Source organism: Orcinus orca, chromosome X, assembly GCF_937001465.1.
Source record: "Orcinus orca chromosome X, mOrcOrc1.1, whole genome shotgun sequence".
Classification (NCBI taxonomy): Eukaryota; Metazoa; Chordata; class Mammalia; order Artiodactyla; family Delphinidae; genus Orcinus; species Orcinus orca.
Window position 1 is genome coordinate 76,082,572 of NC_064580.1, and position 20,485 is coordinate 76,103,056.

Below are 20,485 nucleotides of genomic sequence, written 5' to 3' on the forward strand. Positions count from 1 at the left end.
AGTGATTAAAAAGTGAATCAATATATGATTTGCAATAATCTCAACAATTCAGATCACAAATTTTAACATGATTTTTCCTACGTTTCTTTTTTATTGTTTCAGAAGTCTTACACCACAGACACTATTCCAGAAATATTATAATGTTATTGTCAGTGATCTGGCATATTGGAGACTTGAATCTAGACACAGTCTGGCACTAACTAGCTATGAGATCTTGGGTATGTCACTTAACCACAATGAGTATCTTTACCTAACATATGGATATAATTACTGCTCTGCCTATTGCACTGGAGTTTTATGAGGTCAAATGAAATAATATGTGGAAAAAAACCCTTCAGAAATTTAAAGCGCTAAGGAAATGTGAAGGATAAGCACTATTTTTCTCTGTGTGGCTTTACCTTGATTACTTATCATCTCCTGCTGTTTGATCCTACTCAGGTATACAGACATTACCCAGTGCATTCAGCTATAACAAATTCTCATTTGGTATATAATAAGTATGAACAAATTGAGCTAGGTAAAATCTTCATTAATCTTCTGTACCTACACAATCCAATTTCCTAAGTACCCATTTCCTTTAGGGAAAATAATATCTTCTCTTCTTTTAGTCTTACTATTGGGACATTTTTAATGTAAACTCTAAATTTTTACACTTCATAAGAGTGATTGCTTCAAGACTCTCCAAAATAATGTTTTTATGGGGGAGGAAAGGAATTTGAGGGATTAGGGAAGGTGTTAGGTTCTGGATTTGTGGTGGGGAAGGACAAAGATGATTTCTCTCTTGTGGAAATTCATCCAAGTCTCACTTAGCTTGTCAATATTATATATTCTTTGTAACTATTTAGCTTCATAGTGATCCCAGTGGGTCTCAAATCTGGCTCCCCATTATAATCGCCTATGGAGTATTTACAAATCTGGATGCCCAGGCCACACGCTCAGGGTCTCATTTACCTCGTCTGGAACAGAGCCTAGAAGGAGTGTTCTGTTTTGCTTTTCAATATCTTCTCAGGACATTCTAATGTGCAGCCAGAATTAACCACTGAATTAGAACTTGTAGCTATTGGCCATAAGGGAGTAAATTTAATTCCTGGAAGAGGTGACAGAGGTTTTCTAGCTTTACTCTGTTCTGTGGATGCAGACTAAACTACTAGTTACAATATTGTGTGCAACAGATTCAAGAGAGTCTGAGCAAGACCTGTGGGGGTAGCCAGATGACCATAAAGGAATCAAGAAACATACATTCTTCTATTAGGAAAATCTTTGTACTGATGAGGGAGGGCGGTAGAGAGGAAAAAGAGAGAGAGGATTATTTATTGAGTGCTGGCTAAAAGCAGAGCACACAGGGAAATATGTGTACTCTGTAATAGACATATCGTAAGAGATGTCATACTTAGAAATAAACTATATCCAAAGCAATATAATATTATAAAAAATCTTGACAACATAAAACATTTCTTATTCCACCGGCAGTAATTATACTCTCTATGCACATTCCACAATTGTCCAAGCGTGATAGTGCGATTGTTTATAAGTGAATTAAAAGGTTTGATGATTTTTGGTTTAAAGTGACCATACTTTATTGATAGTGCTATATAACATTTTAATAAAATATAACTAAAGAGAATTAAATGATAAACTGAAATTGACATGTTTTTCCTCTTTCAATATAAATGTCTTGTGAAGAAGCACCTACAATTACCAGAAAATTATATTTTATCTATTAATTTTGCTATATATTTGCAAAAACTCTACAAAGTAAACTAAATTCATAATTATTTTAAACTCATGAGATTAAGTGCAAAATTCTCTCTGAAGCATTTTGGGAAATATATTATTAATTATGGAGGTAAATAACTAATTTGTACATGAATTTCAAAAGAGGAAATATTTTAAATGATTTAAAGAAAATATGTTGGAAATTATATATGTACTATGTATTAATTATACTTTAAAATTCATATGATTAAGCAGCTTATTGATTTTTAAATTGTATGATCAGAACAACAAAAATCTTTTCACTTGTTCAGAAGTAGAAGTGTATAAAATTCATGTTGTTATTGGAGTAAAATAGGTATTTATGTAATGGTTTTCTGCTTTTCTTTTGGGTGTTTTGCAATAAAATTACTCGGTTATATCTCTTATTTATAGTTATGATGCCCAACAATAGAGAGGAACTTATCGTTGATCAGGATAATGGACCAACCATCAAAAAATTCCAAAGGGAAAATAAAGGTAAAATGACTTTTGCTTATTTGATGTACATATAAAGATCAGATACTAACTCAATTAACATTCCATTGCTGTATATTGCATCCACATTTCCCTAAGTCAGAACAGATCCATACTGGCTTTGGATAAATTCTTTTAGTAGTAAAAAAATAATATTTACCTGAAGCTTGTTTATTTGATGTTATAAATAACATATTAGTCCAAAGTTTCTCTGTGCCTATGGTTGGAAACTTTACCCTAAGCCCTTTTATTATGCCTATTCCAAGACATCTGATTCTCTTTTTATTATGTATGCACTTTGTTGACTATATTTAAATGAATCACTATTTGATGGTTATGTTTGAAAAACTTGAGTTACTGTCATAGAGGAGAGATGTTCCCTTCAACACTCAAAAGTGATTTTAAAAGTATATGATAATTTAGACATTTCAGAGGAAAGTTTAGCAAGCAGCTCCAATCAGGTATTTACCCATAATATTAATAGATATGACATCAATCTGGCTTGTAATCAACTGACAAACGTGTCATTTCTGCACAGTATCCAATTTTTTCTTAGGATATCTGTTTAAAGAAGGTAGGGAAAGTCAGAATTTCAAAGACTTGCTTCCTTGATATGAAAACTGAGTACAACTTTGTTTAAAAGGCTGTAAAGGTAAGAGTAAAGGAAAATATATCAGTATATGTTATAGGCTATGCATTATTACTATCACCATGAGTTAGTAACTCTAAGCTAAAGAACATAAGCTAACATGTAATTTATCAGATCATCAGATGGTCTGATTGTACTTCACTATAGGGTGTATTTTTCCATCTTTAATAAAGATGCTCATAATATACAGAAAAAAACATTCCATGAGCTGAAGAGTTAATGGAGACATTTTTTTTATTTCTTCTCTAGACTGAACTTGCTTTCTAATGACCTAGATGAGCATTTTAGTTAGAATTTGGAATAATGTATAATTTTAATTTCATTGGTCCATTGTTGGTTTCCTTGCCACATATTTTGTCTTTTTTATCCAAACACTGAAAGACTGTACCCTCTGGGGCACCAAGATATAAATGCTTTATTTCAGAAAAGTGGTCAGAATGGAAGTCAGGTTCAGTATATTAAACTACCCAAACTCTTACACAGGTAATGGAATTATAGTTAAAGATGAAATTTCATTCATAACTCAAAAACAATTTGTTCCTGAAACTTCTTTCCTAGCAAGTCATCACTATGTGAAGGACAGCTTGGAAGTAAAGCATATTTTCTAGGAAAATCTCAAGCTGTACGTGATACATATGATTCTGTCAGAACTGCAAACCCCATAAGTCAAAATGGCATTTAGGACTGGCCTGTTTGCTGTAGTGTTCAAGTACACACTGCTGTGTCTTATTAAAAATCAGCTGGAGTGCTAGTACAGATGTACAGTAGCCGATTTTCATAAAATACACAGTGGTATGCACTGGCATTTCTGAATCTCTTACTGTGGAATGGCACAGTTATATTCATTTCAAATATGTTGGTCACACATCCTGGTGAGGACATTAATAGACTGGAGTGGCATATTAAACTGTACTTCTCTGGTTATAATGGAAAACTTTCTTTTAAATGAGATTTTCTATGTTAAGTTCTACCAGTTACATTTGTACTTAAAATAAAATATATTTTCCTCAAATAGATTTTAGTTCTTAAAAGGGAATGCAGTTAAAGTAGAAGTCTCAACATTTATTAAGTTTGACAAGTAGGCAGTTTATACAACTGTAGCAAACATATGTTTTCACATCTGTTTTGAGTAATATCGTGATTTTAAAAATGATTTATAGCTCTGGAAATTATAAAATGCCAGCTTTGCTGTTATGTGGACATTTTCAGAAAATGATTAAAGTATGCTTCATGTAGCCCGCCTCTTACTCTACCTTGTAAAATTGGGTGACAGCTAGTGTGATACATATCTCAAATGATAATTTGTATTTTGCCTTACATTTTCATATGCAGACATTTCAAAGTCTATATGATCTGGGCTTTCATGCAGTGAGTTCCATTTAGACTACGTCCAACATGACTTACCAGAATTGCTATTTTAGTTTTGACTCAAGTATTTTGACTAAACTGAATCGTCAGTCAAATAAAGCCTTTGATTTTATTTTTCCACAGACTTAGTCAAACAAATTGACCAAATCAATCACATGTTATGACATTGTGTTACATAATTTTTAGCAATCAGTTCTGGGATTCTTTAGAGTAGAGACTTTGGGACTATATACCTTACTTCACCCATGTGGAAGCAAAGGTCCAAAACAAGACCCTCTTCCCTTGGCAGCCACTGGTCTCCCAAACTGCTGTCAGGAATAGGAGCTTTTTGAAATTTTGCATTTTGTATTGAATGTATCTATTGAAAACTTTATATGTACAAGAAGTATGATGGTCAAATTTGGAATGCTGTATAAACATTGGAACAATAAATGTATCATCTAGCTACTGAAACATTACATGACTTGAGTCCACTGAAACATTACATTTTAAATCAGTCCACAGTTTACAGATGAAAAGCTAATAGTTTTAACATCCTTTGATCATAAGACTCTAAAGTATATCTCATCTAAAATAAAGGTACTATTGTATTTACTTTTATACAAATAGGCTAATTCAGTTTAGAGGAGGGCTTGGGCTATATATTGACACTATAATAATGTAAATACTTTCTATTCAATCAGATGCTTCTCCCTCTTAATCTATTCCTGAGACAATCCCAGATACTACAGTAAATCATTTATGGAAGGTGTTTGGAAATGATTATAACCCTGGATAAAATGGAAAATATATCTGATGCATATTATATTTTATGAATAAGAGATACTAAAGTATTGCACCAACTAAAATATAAACATCATTACAAATAAACTTATGATGACATTAAAATACATAAAGGAAAGTGAAAGATAAAATTTTGTGCATTTTATGCCATTCTGTGATTCCAAATAGAAATGAGAGAAAGAAGAAACATATCTTACTGGAAATTTTCTTCGAATTGCCTTCATTTTTAAAACTTTTTATTTAGAAACAGTTGTGGACTCAAATTAAGTTCCAAAAAGAATACATAAAGATCTTGTGTAAACCCTTCAACCAGTTTCCCTCAATGGCAAAATCTTATATAATCTTACCCCGATATGAAAATCAGAAGTTTTACATTGCTATGTCCACAGGTGTTACTCAAATTTCACCAGTTTTACATGAATTCATTGGTGTGTATGTCTGCATGTATCCTTCTATGGAATTTTATCACATGTTTAGATTTGTATAACCACCAGCACAATCAAGATATAGGACTGCTCTATCACCACAGGGATGTCTCTCCTGCTATTCCTTTATTGTCTCCTCTGCACTCCATGATCCCTAACCCCTGAAAACCACCGTTTTCCATCTTTATAATTCCATCATCCTAAGAATGTTCTAAAATTGGAATCATGCAGTATATGACTTTTTAAGGTTGACATTTTTTCACTTAGCAAAATTCCCTTGATATTCGTTCAGATTGTTGCATGTGTCAATAGTTTTTCCTTTTTTATTACTGAGTAGTATTCTATGGTATGCATGTACCAGAGTTTGTGTAACCATTTATCCATTGTACGACATCTCATTGTGTCCAGTTTTTGTCTATTATTAATAAAACTTCTAGAAACACTTATGTACATGTTTTTATATAGATATAACTTTTAATTTCTCTGGGACAAATGCTCAAGTGATGGGTCATGTGATAAGTATATGTGTAGTTTTATAACAATCTGCCAAACTCTCTCCCAGAGTGGCTGGATCATTTTTATATCCCCACAAGCAATACATGAGTGGTCCACGTTCTCCACATCTTTACTAGCATTTCGTGTGGTCCTTTTTTTAAAAAAAGAAAAAAAAATAGCTCTTCACATAGGTGCATGTAGTGATATCTCATTGCAGTTTTAATTTTCATTTCTCTAAGGGCTAGTGATATTGAACCTCTTGTTTGTATATCACATTTGATGAAATGTCTCTTCATGTATTTTCCCCATTTTCCAATTGGTTTGTTTTTATTTTGTTGAATTATGAGAATTCTTTACATATTCTACATACAAGTCCTTTGTCAAATATGTAGTTTGCAAATATTTTCCCCACTCTGTAGCTTATTTTTATAACCTGTTAAAAGGGTCATATGCAGAGCAAAAGTTTTTAATTTTGATGAAGTCCAGTTTGTAATTTTTTTCTGTTATGGTGCTTTTCCTGTCAAGTCTAAAATCTCTTTACCTAGCCTTAGGTTCTGAAGATTTTCTCCTGTGTTTTCTTCTCTGTACTTTATGGTTTTACCTTTTACGTTTATGATCATTATCTCAACTCAAGGTTCTTTTTGTTTTTCTGCTCCAGCACCATTTGTGGAAAAGGCTATTCTTCCTTCATTGAATTGCTGTGGTGATTTATCAAAAATCAGTAATCTGTACTTATTCAGGACTACTTCTTCAGTTTTACCTATGTATCTATCCTTCTACCAGTACCACAGTCTTGATTATTGAAGCCCTATAGTAAGTTTTAATATCTGATAGAATTACTCCTTCTATTTTATTCTTTTTTTCCAAGATTTTCATGGCTATTCTAGAGACTGTGACTTTTCCATATATTTTATAAAAGATAGTATATGTCTATAAAAAAAACTTGATGCGGTTTTGATAGGAATTACATTAAAACTACAGATTAATTTGGGAAAAATGACATCTTTACTATTTTGAGTCTTTCAATACATGAGTACAGTATGTCTTTCCATTTATTTAGGTTTTCTGTCTTTCATCAGCAAAGTTAGCTTTTGGCATACAAGTTCTGTACAAGATTTGTTAAATTCATACCTAAGTATTTCATTGTTTGTATAATTATAAATGGTTTGAATAACTATAAATGTTTTTGTATTCTCAAATTCAGTTTTCACACTACAGCTTTCTTAGTATATAGAAATACTGTTGACTTTTATATGTTGGTCTTGCATCCTGCCATCTTACTTAACCTCACTTATTAGCTCTACAAGTTTTTTGGTTGGTTTTAATCCTTGGGGTTTCCTACATATGCATTCAGGCCATGCCATCTGTAAATAAAAACAATTTATTTCTGCCTTTTTAATTTATGGGAATTTAATTTCTTTTTCTTGCCTTATTGTCATGGCTGGGACTTTTAGTACTACATTGAAAAACAGTGATGAATGTGGACTTCCTTCACTTCTTTCTGATTTTAGCAGGAAAATGTTCAGTTTTTCAACATTATGTATGATATTATCTGTAGATTTCTTTGTAGATACTCTTTATCTAGTTGAGGTAATTTAGCTCTGCTCTTAATTGGCTGAAAGTTTGTATTATGAATGAGTGTTGCATTTTGTCAAATGAATTTTCAGCCTATGTTTATAGGATAGTATTATTATTTTTTTAATTTTTAGCTTGTTGATATGGTGAAATACATTGATTGATTTTTCAATGTTAAACCAGCCTCACACACCTGGAATAAATCATACTTGGTTACGGTGTGTAATTCTTTTTATACATTGTGGGATTTGGTTAGTTAATATTTTGTTTGCAATTTTGCATCTATATTCAGGAGGGATTGACCTACAGTCTGTTTTTGACAATGGCTTTGTATTTAGTGTCAGAGTAACACTTGTCTCATAAAATGAATTGGGAAGGATTTCTTCTCTTTCTTGGAAGAAATTATGTAGAATTGGTGTCAATTCTTTTTAAAATGCTTGGTTAGGATTATTCAGTGAAACCATTTGGGTGCAAAAGTTACATTTTGGGGATAATTAAAAATTCTGGATTAAATTTCCTTAACAGTCATAGGAATACTCAGACTATTTTTCCTATTAAGCAAGTTTTGGTAGTCTGTGTTTTTAAAGAGTTAATCTGTTTAATCTAACTTATTGAATTTATGTGCATAGTACTGTTTGTAGTATTCCTTGTTATCCTTTTGAAATCTGTGGAATACTGATAATGGTAATTTGTGCCTTCTCTTTTGTATTTGTCATTCCAGCTAGAGGTTTTCAAATTTTATTCATCTTTTCAAAATATCAGCTTTTGTTTCTTTGATTTTCTTTATTGTTCCTTTGCTTACAATTTCATTTATTTCTGCTCTTACCTTTATTAGTGCCCTTTTCTGCTTGGTTTGTTTAATTTGCTCTTCTTTTTTGTAGTTTCTTAAAGTGGGAGCTTAGATAATTTATTTTACCCCTTTCTCTTCTCTAATATGAGTATTTAATATTATAAAATTTCTTCTCAGTACTGGTTTAGCTAAGTTTTACTAATTTTGATATGTTGTATTTTTATTTTCATTCAGTTCAAAGTGTTTCATAAGTATTTACTTATAATTTTCTCTTTCTGTTGTTCTTTATTTCTTCTTGATGTTCAAATTTTCCTTCTCTTATTTCCTTTTTGTTTAGACAATTTTCTTTAGCCATTCTTTTAAAGTAAGTTGGCTGGCAACAAATTCTCTTAGTTTTCCTTCATCTGAGAATTTCTCCATTTCCCTTTCATTCCTGAAGGATATTTTCACCAGATGCATAATTCTGGGTTGATGATTATTTTTTCAGCACTTGAAAAATGGTGTCCCATTTCCTTCTGGCTGCCATGGTTTCTGATGAGAAATCCACTGCTGTTTGAACTGCTTTTCCTCTGATAGGTAATGGCTGACTACTTTCAAGATTTTTTCTTTGTCTTTGGTTTTAGAAGTTGACTTTGATGTGTCTTGGTGAAGATTTCTTTGGATATATCCTGTTTGGAATTTGTTCAGCTTCTTGAGTCTGTAAGTGCATGTCTTTTGACAAATTTGGGAGGTTTTGGGACCTTATTCCTTTGAGTAGATTTTTTAGCCTTGACCTCTTTCTCCTCTCCTTCTAGGACTCCAATGACACAAATGTTGGATCTTGTGTCATAGTTCCACATACCGCTGTAGCTCTTTTTCTCTCTCTCTTTTTTTTTCCAAAGTGTGTTTTCTCCCTCTTGTTCAGATTAAGAAATTTCTATATTTCTATTTTTAAGTTCACTGATTCTATCATCTGCCCTCTTCACTCTATGTATTGAGCCTGTCCATTGAATTTTAAAATTTTGGTTATTTTAGTTTTCAGTTCTAAAATGTCCATTTGCTTCTTTTTGAACATTTTTATTATTATTTTTTTGCTGTAACTTTCCATTTCTTTGCTGATATTTTCTATTCTTTCATTTGTTTCACACATCTTTGTAATTGTTCATCGAAGTATTTTTATAATGACAGCTTTAAAATCATCTGTGAAATCTTAGGTTTGGTGGCTGTTCATTGTCTTTAGTCATTCAAGTTGATATATTCCAGGTTCTTGGTTTCACAAGTAATTGTTTTATTGAAACATGGATATTTTAGGTATTATGAAACTCTGGATCTTATTTAAATCTTGCATTTTCTCAGGCGCCTCCTGACACAGCTCTGGTGGGGCAAGGGAGGCAACACTGCCTCATTTCTACCAGGTGTGTATGGGAGTCCAGATTCTCCACTCTGCCTCCATTGAAATCCTGGGGTGAGCTGGTGCCACAGTAGTGCTGGGTGGGGGTAGTAATTCAGGCTCCTTATTCTGTTGATACCACGCTGTCTGGAAGGAGTTACTACTCTCCATTGTGGCCTTGCCTTACATTGCACATGGCCTCATTCCCACTGAGCAGTGGCAAAAGTCTTGACTTTCCAGTATATCTTCTCTGATACCACCCAAGATGGTAAAGGGTACTGGATAGAAGGTGGAAGTCTAGGCTCTCCATGTAGTCTCTACTGATACTCTGTGTGAGGGGGTGGCCTCATTGCTGCTAAACACTGTTAAATTACTGAAACTCCATTAAGCCTTCTTTTCTGACACCACCCTCACCAGTGGTGGTGGAGTTTGAAGGGCATTGGCACAGCTCATTATAGGCTAGGAAGAGCGAAGTTTAGGTTTCCCATTTGGCCTTTGCTGGTGGGGTGGAGGTAGGGCTGCATATTTTTCTGGGGTGTTTGTCTGAAGTAGAGCAGTTATTGTTTAAAAGTTTTTAGTGTTGCTCAACTACCCATTCCTGGTCCTTTGGCTAGAGAAAACACACTTTTCTGGGGGATTTATTTGTCTGTGCCTATTGGTGTTTATGGATTGCTGGCTTTTCGAATAGTCTTCAGGGATATGAGAGGCAAAGAGAGATCCCAGGCTATTCACTACTGTGTTATTCCTCAGGTTCCAATGTCCCTAATTGGTCTACCTTTTCTCTACACATTCAGAGTCTTCTTATATTTGTTTTGCATATAATGTCCAGGGTACTTAGCTGTACTTAGAGGGAGGAATAAGGAAAAGTATATCTTCTCCATCTTTTGGAGACAGAAGTCCCTTTATCTCTCTTTCATTTTAAAAAAACTGAGATGTACCACATATATAATAAAACTCAACCATGTAACATGTACAATTCAGTGTTTTTCATTATATTCTCATGGTTGTACAAAAATCACTACTATTGAACCCCAGAACATTTTCATAAACCAGAAAAAATCCTGTACCCATTAGTAGTCACTGCGCATTCCCCTTTACACAGGCCCTGAAAATCACTAACCTGATTTCTATCTCTATGGGTTTGCCGAATCTGGATTTTTCATATAAATGAAATCATACAATATGTGGCCTTTTGCAGCTGTCTTCTTTCACTAAGCATAACGATTTCAAGGTTCATCCTTCTTATGTCTGAATATTATTCTATTGTATGGATTTTCTACATTTTGTTTAACCGTTCATTAGTTGATGGACATTCAGGGTGTTTCCCTCTTTTGGCTATTATAAATAATGCTGCTATGAACATTCGTGTACAGTTATTGTGTCCACTTATGTTTCCATTTGTTTTCTGTGTATACCTAGGAGTTGAATTGCTGGGTCATATATATGGTACCTCTATATTTGACCTCTCGAGAAACTGCAACACTGTTTTCCACAGTGGCTATGGAATTTTATGTTCCCAATAGCAATGTGTGAGTGTTTCAATTCTCCTCCATCCTCTTCAACACTTATTATTATCTGCTTTTTTGATTATAGCCATTCTAGTGGGTATGAAGTGTTATCATGTGGTCTTGACATGCCTTCCCTGATAAATAATGATTTTGTGTATCTTTTCATGTGCTTATTGTCCATTTGCTTATCTTCTTTGAAGAAATATCTAGTTAAGTCCTTTCTTTGTTTTGTATTTTCAAATTGAAATGTTTGTCTTTGATGTTTTCAAGTTTTTTAAGAGTTCTTTATATATTCTGGATACAAGAACCTTGTCAGATATATGATTTTTAAACATTTTATCTCATTCTGTGGTGTGTTTTCACTTTTTTCATAGTATTGTTCATAACAAAGTTTTTAATTTTAATAAAGTTCAATTTATCTATTTTTTTCTTTTGCCATGTATGCTTTTGTTGTCATATCTAAGAATCCTTTACTAAAACCATCTTTCTAAAGGTATACTCCTGTCCTTAGATCTTTGAAGATTAAACCATACTCCTTAAAGATATACTACTAATTCTTTGATCTAAGAGTGTTATTTTAGCTCTCACACTTAAACCTATGATCTCTGTTGAGTTAAGTTTTGTGTTTGGTATTAGGCAGGGAACTACTTTTATTCTTTTGCAGTTGGGTATCCAATGGTCCCAGCACAATTTATTGAAAACACTATTATTTCCCCCATTGAGTTAGCACCCTTGTCAAAAATCACTTGACCATAAAAGTTAAGGGTTTATTTCTGGACTTTCAATTCTATTCCATGATCAATATGTCTATCATTATGCCAGTATTACAATGTCTTGATTACTGTAACCTTATAATAAGTTTTGAAATTTGGGAATATGAGTACTCCAATTTTATTTTTTTTATTTTTTCAAGATTATTTTGGAAATCATGGGTCCCTTATATTTTCATAAGAACTTCATAATCAATTTCTAATAAAATGCCAACAGAAATTTCTATAGGGAGTATACTGGATCTGTAGATCAATTTGGGGTGCATTGCCATCATAACAATATTAATATTTTGATCCATGAACATGGGATGTGTTTCCATTTCTTATAGGTTCTCTTTAATTTCTTCAATAATGTTTTGTAGCTTTCAGAGCATAGTTTTGCACCTGTTTTGCTAAGTTTATTCATATTTTATTTTGAATGTTTTACATTCAATTGTAAATGAAATTGTTTTCTTAATTTCAACAATTTTGAATTGTTCACTGCTAGTGTATAGAAATACATTTTATTTTTCTATATTTAATTTGTATTCATCAGCCTTGTTGAACTTGGCTATTAGCTCTATGGGTTTTCTGTAGATTCTTTAAGGTTTTCTACATATAAAATCATGACATCTGAAAATGAGATTGTTTTATTTCTTCTTTTCCAATCTGTATGCCTTTTCTTTTTCTGACCTAATTCCCCTGGCTACAATGTCCAGTACAATGTTGAATAGAAGTGGTGAGAGTGTAAATCCTTGTCTTTTTTTCCAATCTTAGGGGGAAGGTGTTCAGTCTTTCATCATTAAGTATAATGTTATCAATGGGTTTTTCATATGCCTTTTATCAGACTGAGGAAGTTTCTTTCTAGGTCTAGTTCATTGAATGCTTTACCATGAAAATATGTTAGATATTGTCATATTATTTATCTGCTTCAATTGAGATGATCATGTGGTTTTTGTCCTTTATTCTACTAATAAAATACTTTAGATTGATTTTTGAAAGGAAATTGTTTATAATAATAATAATTATTATTGTTTTATTGTGGTAAGAACATTTAACTTGAAATCTATCCACTTAACAAAATTTTAAGTGCACAATACATTATTTTTATTGTAGGCACAAAGTTGTACAGCATATCTTTGGAATTTATTCATGTTACATAACTGAAACTTTGTGCCCATTGAACAGCAACTTCCCACTCCCCTCCCTCCAGCTCCTGACAAACCACCATTCTCCTCTCTGTTTCTATAAGCTTAACTGTTTTAGATACCTCATATTGTGAAATCATATACTACATGTCTTTCTGTGACTGACTTATTTCACTTAGCATGATGTCCTCCAGTTTTGTCCATGTTGTTGCATACGGTAAGATTTTCTTATTTGTGACTGAATAATTGTCCATTATGTATATATGCCATATTTTCTTTATACATAATATTGTCCATTATGTATATATGCCATATTTTCTTTATACATTCATCCATTGATGGGAATTTATGTTGTTTCAATATCTTGGCTGTTGTAAATAATGCTGTAATGAATTTGGGACTGCAGATATCTCTTCAAGTTCCTGATTTCAATTCTTTTGGATATATACCCAGAATCCATCACATAGTTGTTATTTTTTAATTTTGGGGACCCTCCATACTATTTTCCATATTGACTGCAGCATTTTACTTTCCCACTCAACAGTATACAAGTGTTTCAGTTTCTCCGTATCCTCATAAACATTTGTTATCTTTTTAAAATGACTGTCTTAACAGGTGTAAGTTATATCTCATTTTGGTTTTGATTTGAATTTCCCTGATGATTAGTGAGGTTGACAATATTTTCATATATTTCTTGGCCATTTGTATGTCTCCGTTGGGTAAATGTCTAAGTACTTTTTAAAATCAGGTTATTTGTTTCTCTCTCTCTTTTAAATGGAGTTGTAGGAGTTCCTTCTATATTCTGTATATTAACACCTTAACACATATATAGTTTGCAAATCTTTTCTTCAGTTCTGTAGGTTGTCTTTTTACTATTTTGATTTTTCCTTTGCTGTACAGAAGCTTTTTAATTTGATGCATAACTACTTATCTTTTTGCTTTTGTTGCTTGTGCTTTGGGTGGCATATCCAAGTAATTAGTGCCTAGACCAATGTCATGAAGATTTCCCCCTATGTTTTCATTTAGGAGTTTTACAGTATTGGGTCTTTAATCCATTTTGAGTTGATTTTTGTGTATGGTGTAAGATAAGGGTTTAATTTTATTATTTTTCATGTGGATACCCAGTTTTCCCAGCACCATTTTTGTTGAAGAGACTATTCATTGCCCATTGTGTATTCCTGGCACCTTTGTCAAAGTCAGTTTACCATATATGCATGGGTTTATTTCTGTGTTCCATTGGTCTATATGTCTGTTTTTATGCTAGTTCCATACTATTGATTTCTACAGCTTTGTGATGGGGTTAGTGTTAGGGTTGGGGTTAGGGTTAATTTTAAAGCAGGACTATGATGCCTCAATCTTTGTTCTTCTTTCTTAATATTGCTTTTGCTATTTGGGGTCATTTGTGTTTCTGTATGAAGTTTAGAATTGTTTTTTTTTTCCTATTTCTATAAGAATACTATTAGGGTTTTGATAGGAATTGCACTGAATTTCTAGATCACTTTGGGTAGTATGAACATTTTAACAATAAAAGTCTTCCAATTACTGAACATGAGATGTTTTTCCTTTTATTTGTGTATTTAATTTCTTTCTTCAATATTTTGTAGTTTTCAGTGTTCAAGTCTTTCACCTCCTTGGGTAAATTTATTCCTAAGTATTTTATTCTTTTTGATGCAGTTGTACTTGGGAATGTTTTCTTAATTTCTCTTTCTTATTGTTCTTTATTAGTGTATTGAAACACAACAGATTTTTGTATGTTGATTTTGAATCCTGAAACTTTAATGAATTTGTTTATTAGTTCTGATAGGCTTTTGGTGGAGTTTTTGGGGTTTTCTACATGTCACATCATGTCATTGCAAAAAGAGATATTTTCACTGTTTTTTTTTGTGTTGAACTAAACTTTTGTTCCTTGGATAAAGTCTTCTTGGTCATGATGTATAATTATTTTTATGTGTTGCTGAATTTCAATTGCTTGTATTTTGATGAACATTTTTTGCACTTATATTCATAATTGATATTGTTCTATAGTTATTTCCTTTCTTGTGATGTCTTTGTCTAGTTTTAGTATCAGGGAATTACCACTTCATAGGATGAATTGGGAAACTGGCTTTACAGAATTAGCTGGGAAGTGTTCTCTAACTTCATTTTAATCTAACATATTCTATGAGTGGAAAAGTATATTGTACAATTGAGATACTCCTTTGACAAAAAAGAATTAATTTATTTTTACAGTGATGAAACAACTATAGATAAAACAAGTGCACAACACCTGAAACAGCAATAAGCAAATGTGGTATCAGGATTAATTCTCAGTAGTTTTCTAGCAATTAACTGAAAGCATCCAGTTGAGGTGAACAAAGCACAAGCAATGAGCTGAGAAACCAAGGCATACATTAAATTCAAAGATTTTAAAAGGCAATGTTATTTTATAATATCTACACATTGTTTGGCTTATTACTAGTTTGGGTCAGTTGTGATCTGTGAACTAGACATTTTCATGCCATTTTTAAGGTAAATAGTTCGAGGCATGATTTTATATGTGTCCTCAATGATGTTTTTGCTGGTAAATATATGTATACACACACACACACACATATATATATATATAATATGCATATATATTTCTATTATATCTCCAGATTAAAGATCAGCCATTCTTTTTTCCCATTGTGAAAGATCATGACAAAATAAAGCCTTTAATAACAATAATTTAACATTCTAAATTAAAATGACAAGGAGTTTTGAAATAACTTAAACTAGATATATCTCAATTTCTATTGCCCATACCTGAAAATCATGTTAGAACAGAGTCTGATGCTGCTTATAAGGATGTGATTGCTATAAGAACACTTCTGGGAATATTTTGACAAACCTCAAACCAGACAGATCAAGCTAGTAGTTTATAACTTTTAGAAACCCCTTTCTCATTCTTTTTTCCTTCTTATCAAAATTTGTCAAGATAAGCTACAACACTTTTGACACTGTCTGACCTGTTTTGATCATTATGACAGGATTTCACTTTTCAAAAATTATTTGTACCTGATGTAGAGGTTTGTTATAGTTCTCAAACATCCTTATTTGGATCATGAGCTTAAAAGCCAGTAATAACACATAAAACAAACTGGATGTAACCAGAATGTATTTCTGTTATTTTTAACTAAGAGCCTTTCTTAAATAATGAATGAGCCATGGTGTGTATGTGTATGTGTGTGTGTGTGTGTGTGTGTGTGTGTGTGTGTGTCCATGTGCATACTCTCATTTTTAAGGGAGCTAAATTCTGAGACCAGTATTTGAGATTGTATTTAATTACAATGTGAGAGCTCAATTAAGATAAACTTACTTGTTATTACAAACTTACTTGTTATTACTAGCTCTACATTAATAGTCTCATAGTCATATTCATAAAGCTCTTGCCTAAGAAACGTTCTATGATGTTATTAGAGTAGTATTATTAGATTACACAGTCTATATTCAGGTTTAAGCTAATTGAAAATATAAACATTTGAATACAAATATAAAAAATAGGTTGGTTCATTTGGCTCTTCTGTATTATAAAAAAGCACTTTTATTATTTTTTAAATCAATGTGTTGTCTTTTTTAAAAAACATTTTATTTATTTTATTTTTTGGCTGTGCTGTGTGTTTGTTGTGGCATGTGGGATCTTTCGTTGCAGTGCGTGGGCTTCTCTCTAGTTGTGGTGTGTGAGTTTTCTCTCTCTAGTTGTGGCACGTGGACTCCAGGGCACATGGGCTCTGTAGTTTGCAGCACACGGCCTCTCCAGTTGAGGTGCATGAGCTCTCTAGTTGTGGCATGTGGGCTTAGTTGCCCTGTGACATGTGGGATCTTAGTTCCCAGACCAGGGATCGAGCTCACATCCCCTGCATTGGAAGGCGGATTCTTTACAATTAGACCACGAGGGAAGTCCCAATAAAACAGCACTTTTAAAATACATTTAATCTCTTTTTATTTTCCAAGATTCTATAGTTATCCATCAATCTAGGAATATTTGTTATGCAAGGAAAAAGTCTGCTGTTGGTATTTAGAAAAGTGATATACTCTGATCCAAAACAATTTATTTACAATTCCAGTAACAAATCAAAAAGTCATAGTAATGTATTTCTATTTATTCTAATTTAGTTATCCTGGTCCTTTAGAATTTATTTGTTGAGATAATAGCATCACATATTAGTTACTATAACCAGAGAATGATCATGTGTATTTTTAAAACTCAAACTTTCAATTTTTAGGTTTAATTTTCTAATAATAAATAGTTTTGTCAAGGTTTTAAATTATTTGTTCTGGATGTACTTGTTTGGATAACTGTATTATACAAAAGTCCCCAGGTAAAACTAACAAAAAATATTTAAAATTCTTTATTATGAATGAAAGTATAGTTAAACATATTAATTTACTGTGTATATTTCCACAAACAGAGTAATCTTGATGATTTCCACGGTTACAATAGATCAGAACAGATCTTGCTAAAGTACTGTAGTAGAGAATGCTATAAAAATCTATAGCATTTGATGCCACAGTGATAGAATAACAAAAAGAGTTCACACATGCACAATTTTCTCAAGGTCATAATTTGGGCCCTTAATATGATTTCAATTAATTATTTTTGTAAATAATGCTTTCTGTGCCCCACATTATTTCAGATGCTTGGAATGTAATGATGACAGAACCTTGTTCTTGTACTCAAGTAGCTTGAAAATCTTTAAATAGAGATTGCACCTTCTCTCAGTCCTTCCTTCCTGTGGTGCCTTCATGCTTCGAGGAATGGGGCAGCACCTCCGGCCCACCAGCACCACCTGAGGATCCTGGAAGCTGCCCACTCCATAGAAGAGGACCAGGAGCTGGAGAGCTTGGCTTTTATCATTTGTCCTAGGGTTCTGTCTGTCCATCTATTTTTTGTTTTTTGTTAATTTTTAGTATAGATTTACAGCTTGTTATCATTGGTGGATTTGTGTTTTGGTTTCGATGCACTCTTCCTTCTTTCTTTTCAATTACTTTTTAATTTTTTATTATTAATAATATATTTTTTATTTTAATAACTTTATTTTATTTTATTTTTCTTTCTTTCCTTCCCTTTTTTTCTTACTTTCCTTCTGAGCTGTGTGGCTCAGAGGTCTTGATGCTCTGGCCGCGTGTCAGGCCTGTGCCTATGAGGTGGGAGAGCCGAGATCAGGACATTGGTCCACCTCCCAGTCCCATGTAATATAAAATGGCAAAAGATCTCCCAGAGATCTCCATCTCAACATGAAGACCCAGCCCCACTCAACAACCAGCAAACTAGAGTTCTGGACATGCTATGCCAAACAACTAGCAAGAAAGGTACACAACCACATCCATTAGCAAAGAGGCTGCCTAAAATCATAATAAGTTCACAGACACCCCAAAACACAGCACCAGACGTGGTCCTGCTCACCAGAAAGACAAGAACCAGCCTCATCCACAGGAACACAGGCACCAGTCCCCTCCACCAGGAAGCCTACACAACTGACTGAACCAACCTTACCCACTGGGGGAAGACACCAAGAAAACCAGGAACTACGAACCTGCAGCCTGTGAAACGGAGACCCCAAACAGAGTAAGTTAAGCAAAATGAGAAGACAGAGAAACACACAGCAGATGAAGGAGCAAGGTAAAAACCCACAACACCAAACAAATAAAGGAAATAGACAGTCTACCTGAAAAAGAATTCAGAGTAATGATAGTAAAGATGATCCAAAATCTTGAAAATAGAATGGAGAAAATAGAAGAAACGTTTAACAAGGACCTAGAAGAACTAAAGAGCAAACAAACAATGATGAAGAACACAATAAATGAAACTAAAAATTCTCTAGAAGGAATGAATAGCAGAATAACTGAGGCAGAAGAATGGGTAAGTGACCTGAATGATGAAAGAGTGGAAATAACTGCTGCAGGCAGAATAAAGAAAAAAGATTGGAAAGAATTTAGGACAGTCTCAGAGACTTCTGGGACAACATTAAACACACCAAAATTCTAATTATAAGGGTCCCAGAAGCAAAAGAAAAAGAAAAAGGGACTGAGAAAACGTTTGAAGAGATTATAGTAGAAAATTTCCCTAATATGGGAAAGGAAATAATCAACTGTAGGAAGCACGGAGAGTCCTATACTGGATAAATGCAAGGAGATGCACTACAAGGTACATATTAAACAAACTATCAAAAATTAAATACAAAGAAAAAATATTAAAAGCAGCAAGGGAAAAGCTACAAATAACATACAAGGGAATCCCCATAAGGTTAACAGCTGATCTTTCAGCAGAAACTCTGCAAACCAGAAGGAAGTGGCAGGACATATTTAAAGTGATGAAAGGGAAAAACCTACAACCAAGATTACACAGCAAGGATCTTATTCAGATTCAACCGAGAAATTAAAACCTTTACAAACAAGCAAAAGTTAAGAGAATTCAGCAACATCAAACAAGGTTTACAACAAATGCTAAAGGAACTTCTCTAAGCAGGAAACAGAAGAGAAGAAAAAGACCTACAATAACAAACCTAAAGCAGTTAAGAAAATGGTAATAAAAACATTCATATCGATAACTACCTTAAATGTAAATGGATTAAATGCTCCAACCAAAAGACATAGACTGGCTGAATGGGTACAAAAACAAGACCTGTATATATGCTGTCTCCAAGACATCCACTTCAGACCTAGGGACACAAACAAACTGAAAGTTAGGGGATGGAAAAAGATATTCTATGCAAATGACAATCAAAGGAAAGCTAGAGTAGCAATTCTCATATCAGACAAAATAGACTTTAAAATAAAGACTATCACAAGAGACAAAGAAGGAAACTACGTAATGATCAAGGGATCAATCCAATGAAAAGACATAACAATTGTAAATATTTATGAACCCAACATAGGAGCACCTCAATACATAAGGCAAATGCTAACAACCATAATAGGGAAAATCGACAGTAACACAATCATAGTAGGGGACTTTGACACCCCAGTTGACCCATGGACAAATCATCTAAATGAAAATAAATAAGGAAACACAAGCTTTAAATGATACATTAAGAAAGATGGACTTAATTGATATTTATAGGACATTCCATCCAAAATCAACAGAATGCACTTTCTACTCAAGTGCTCATGAAACATTCTCCAGGAGAGATCATTTCCTGGGTCACAAATCAACCCTTGGAAAATTTAAGAAAATTGAACTTGTATCATCAAATATCTGTTTCAACCACAATGCTATGAGATTAGATATCAATTACAAGAAAAAATCTGTAAAAAATACAAACACATGGAAGCTAAATAATACACTACTAAATAACCACGAGATCACTGAAGAAATTAAAGATTAAATAAAAATATATCTAAAAAAAGAAACGACAATGAAAACACAATGCCCCAAA

General features: G+C 33.0%; 1 protein-coding gene across 2 annotated transcripts in view; it reads left to right on the plus strand.

Moving 5' to 3' along the window:
• DACH2 (dachshund family transcription factor 2) overlaps positions 1–20,485 on the plus strand; it is a 643,115-nt gene that overhangs the window by 505,320 nt on the left and 117,310 nt on the right. For both annotated transcript variants that reach the window (XM_049705106.1, XM_033411534.2), the window contains exon 8: positions 2,149–2,232. In XM_049705106.1, coding sequence (XP_049561063.1) covers positions 2,149–2,232 — 84 coding nt within the window. The remainder of the gene's footprint in view (positions 1–2,148; positions 2,233–20,485) is intronic.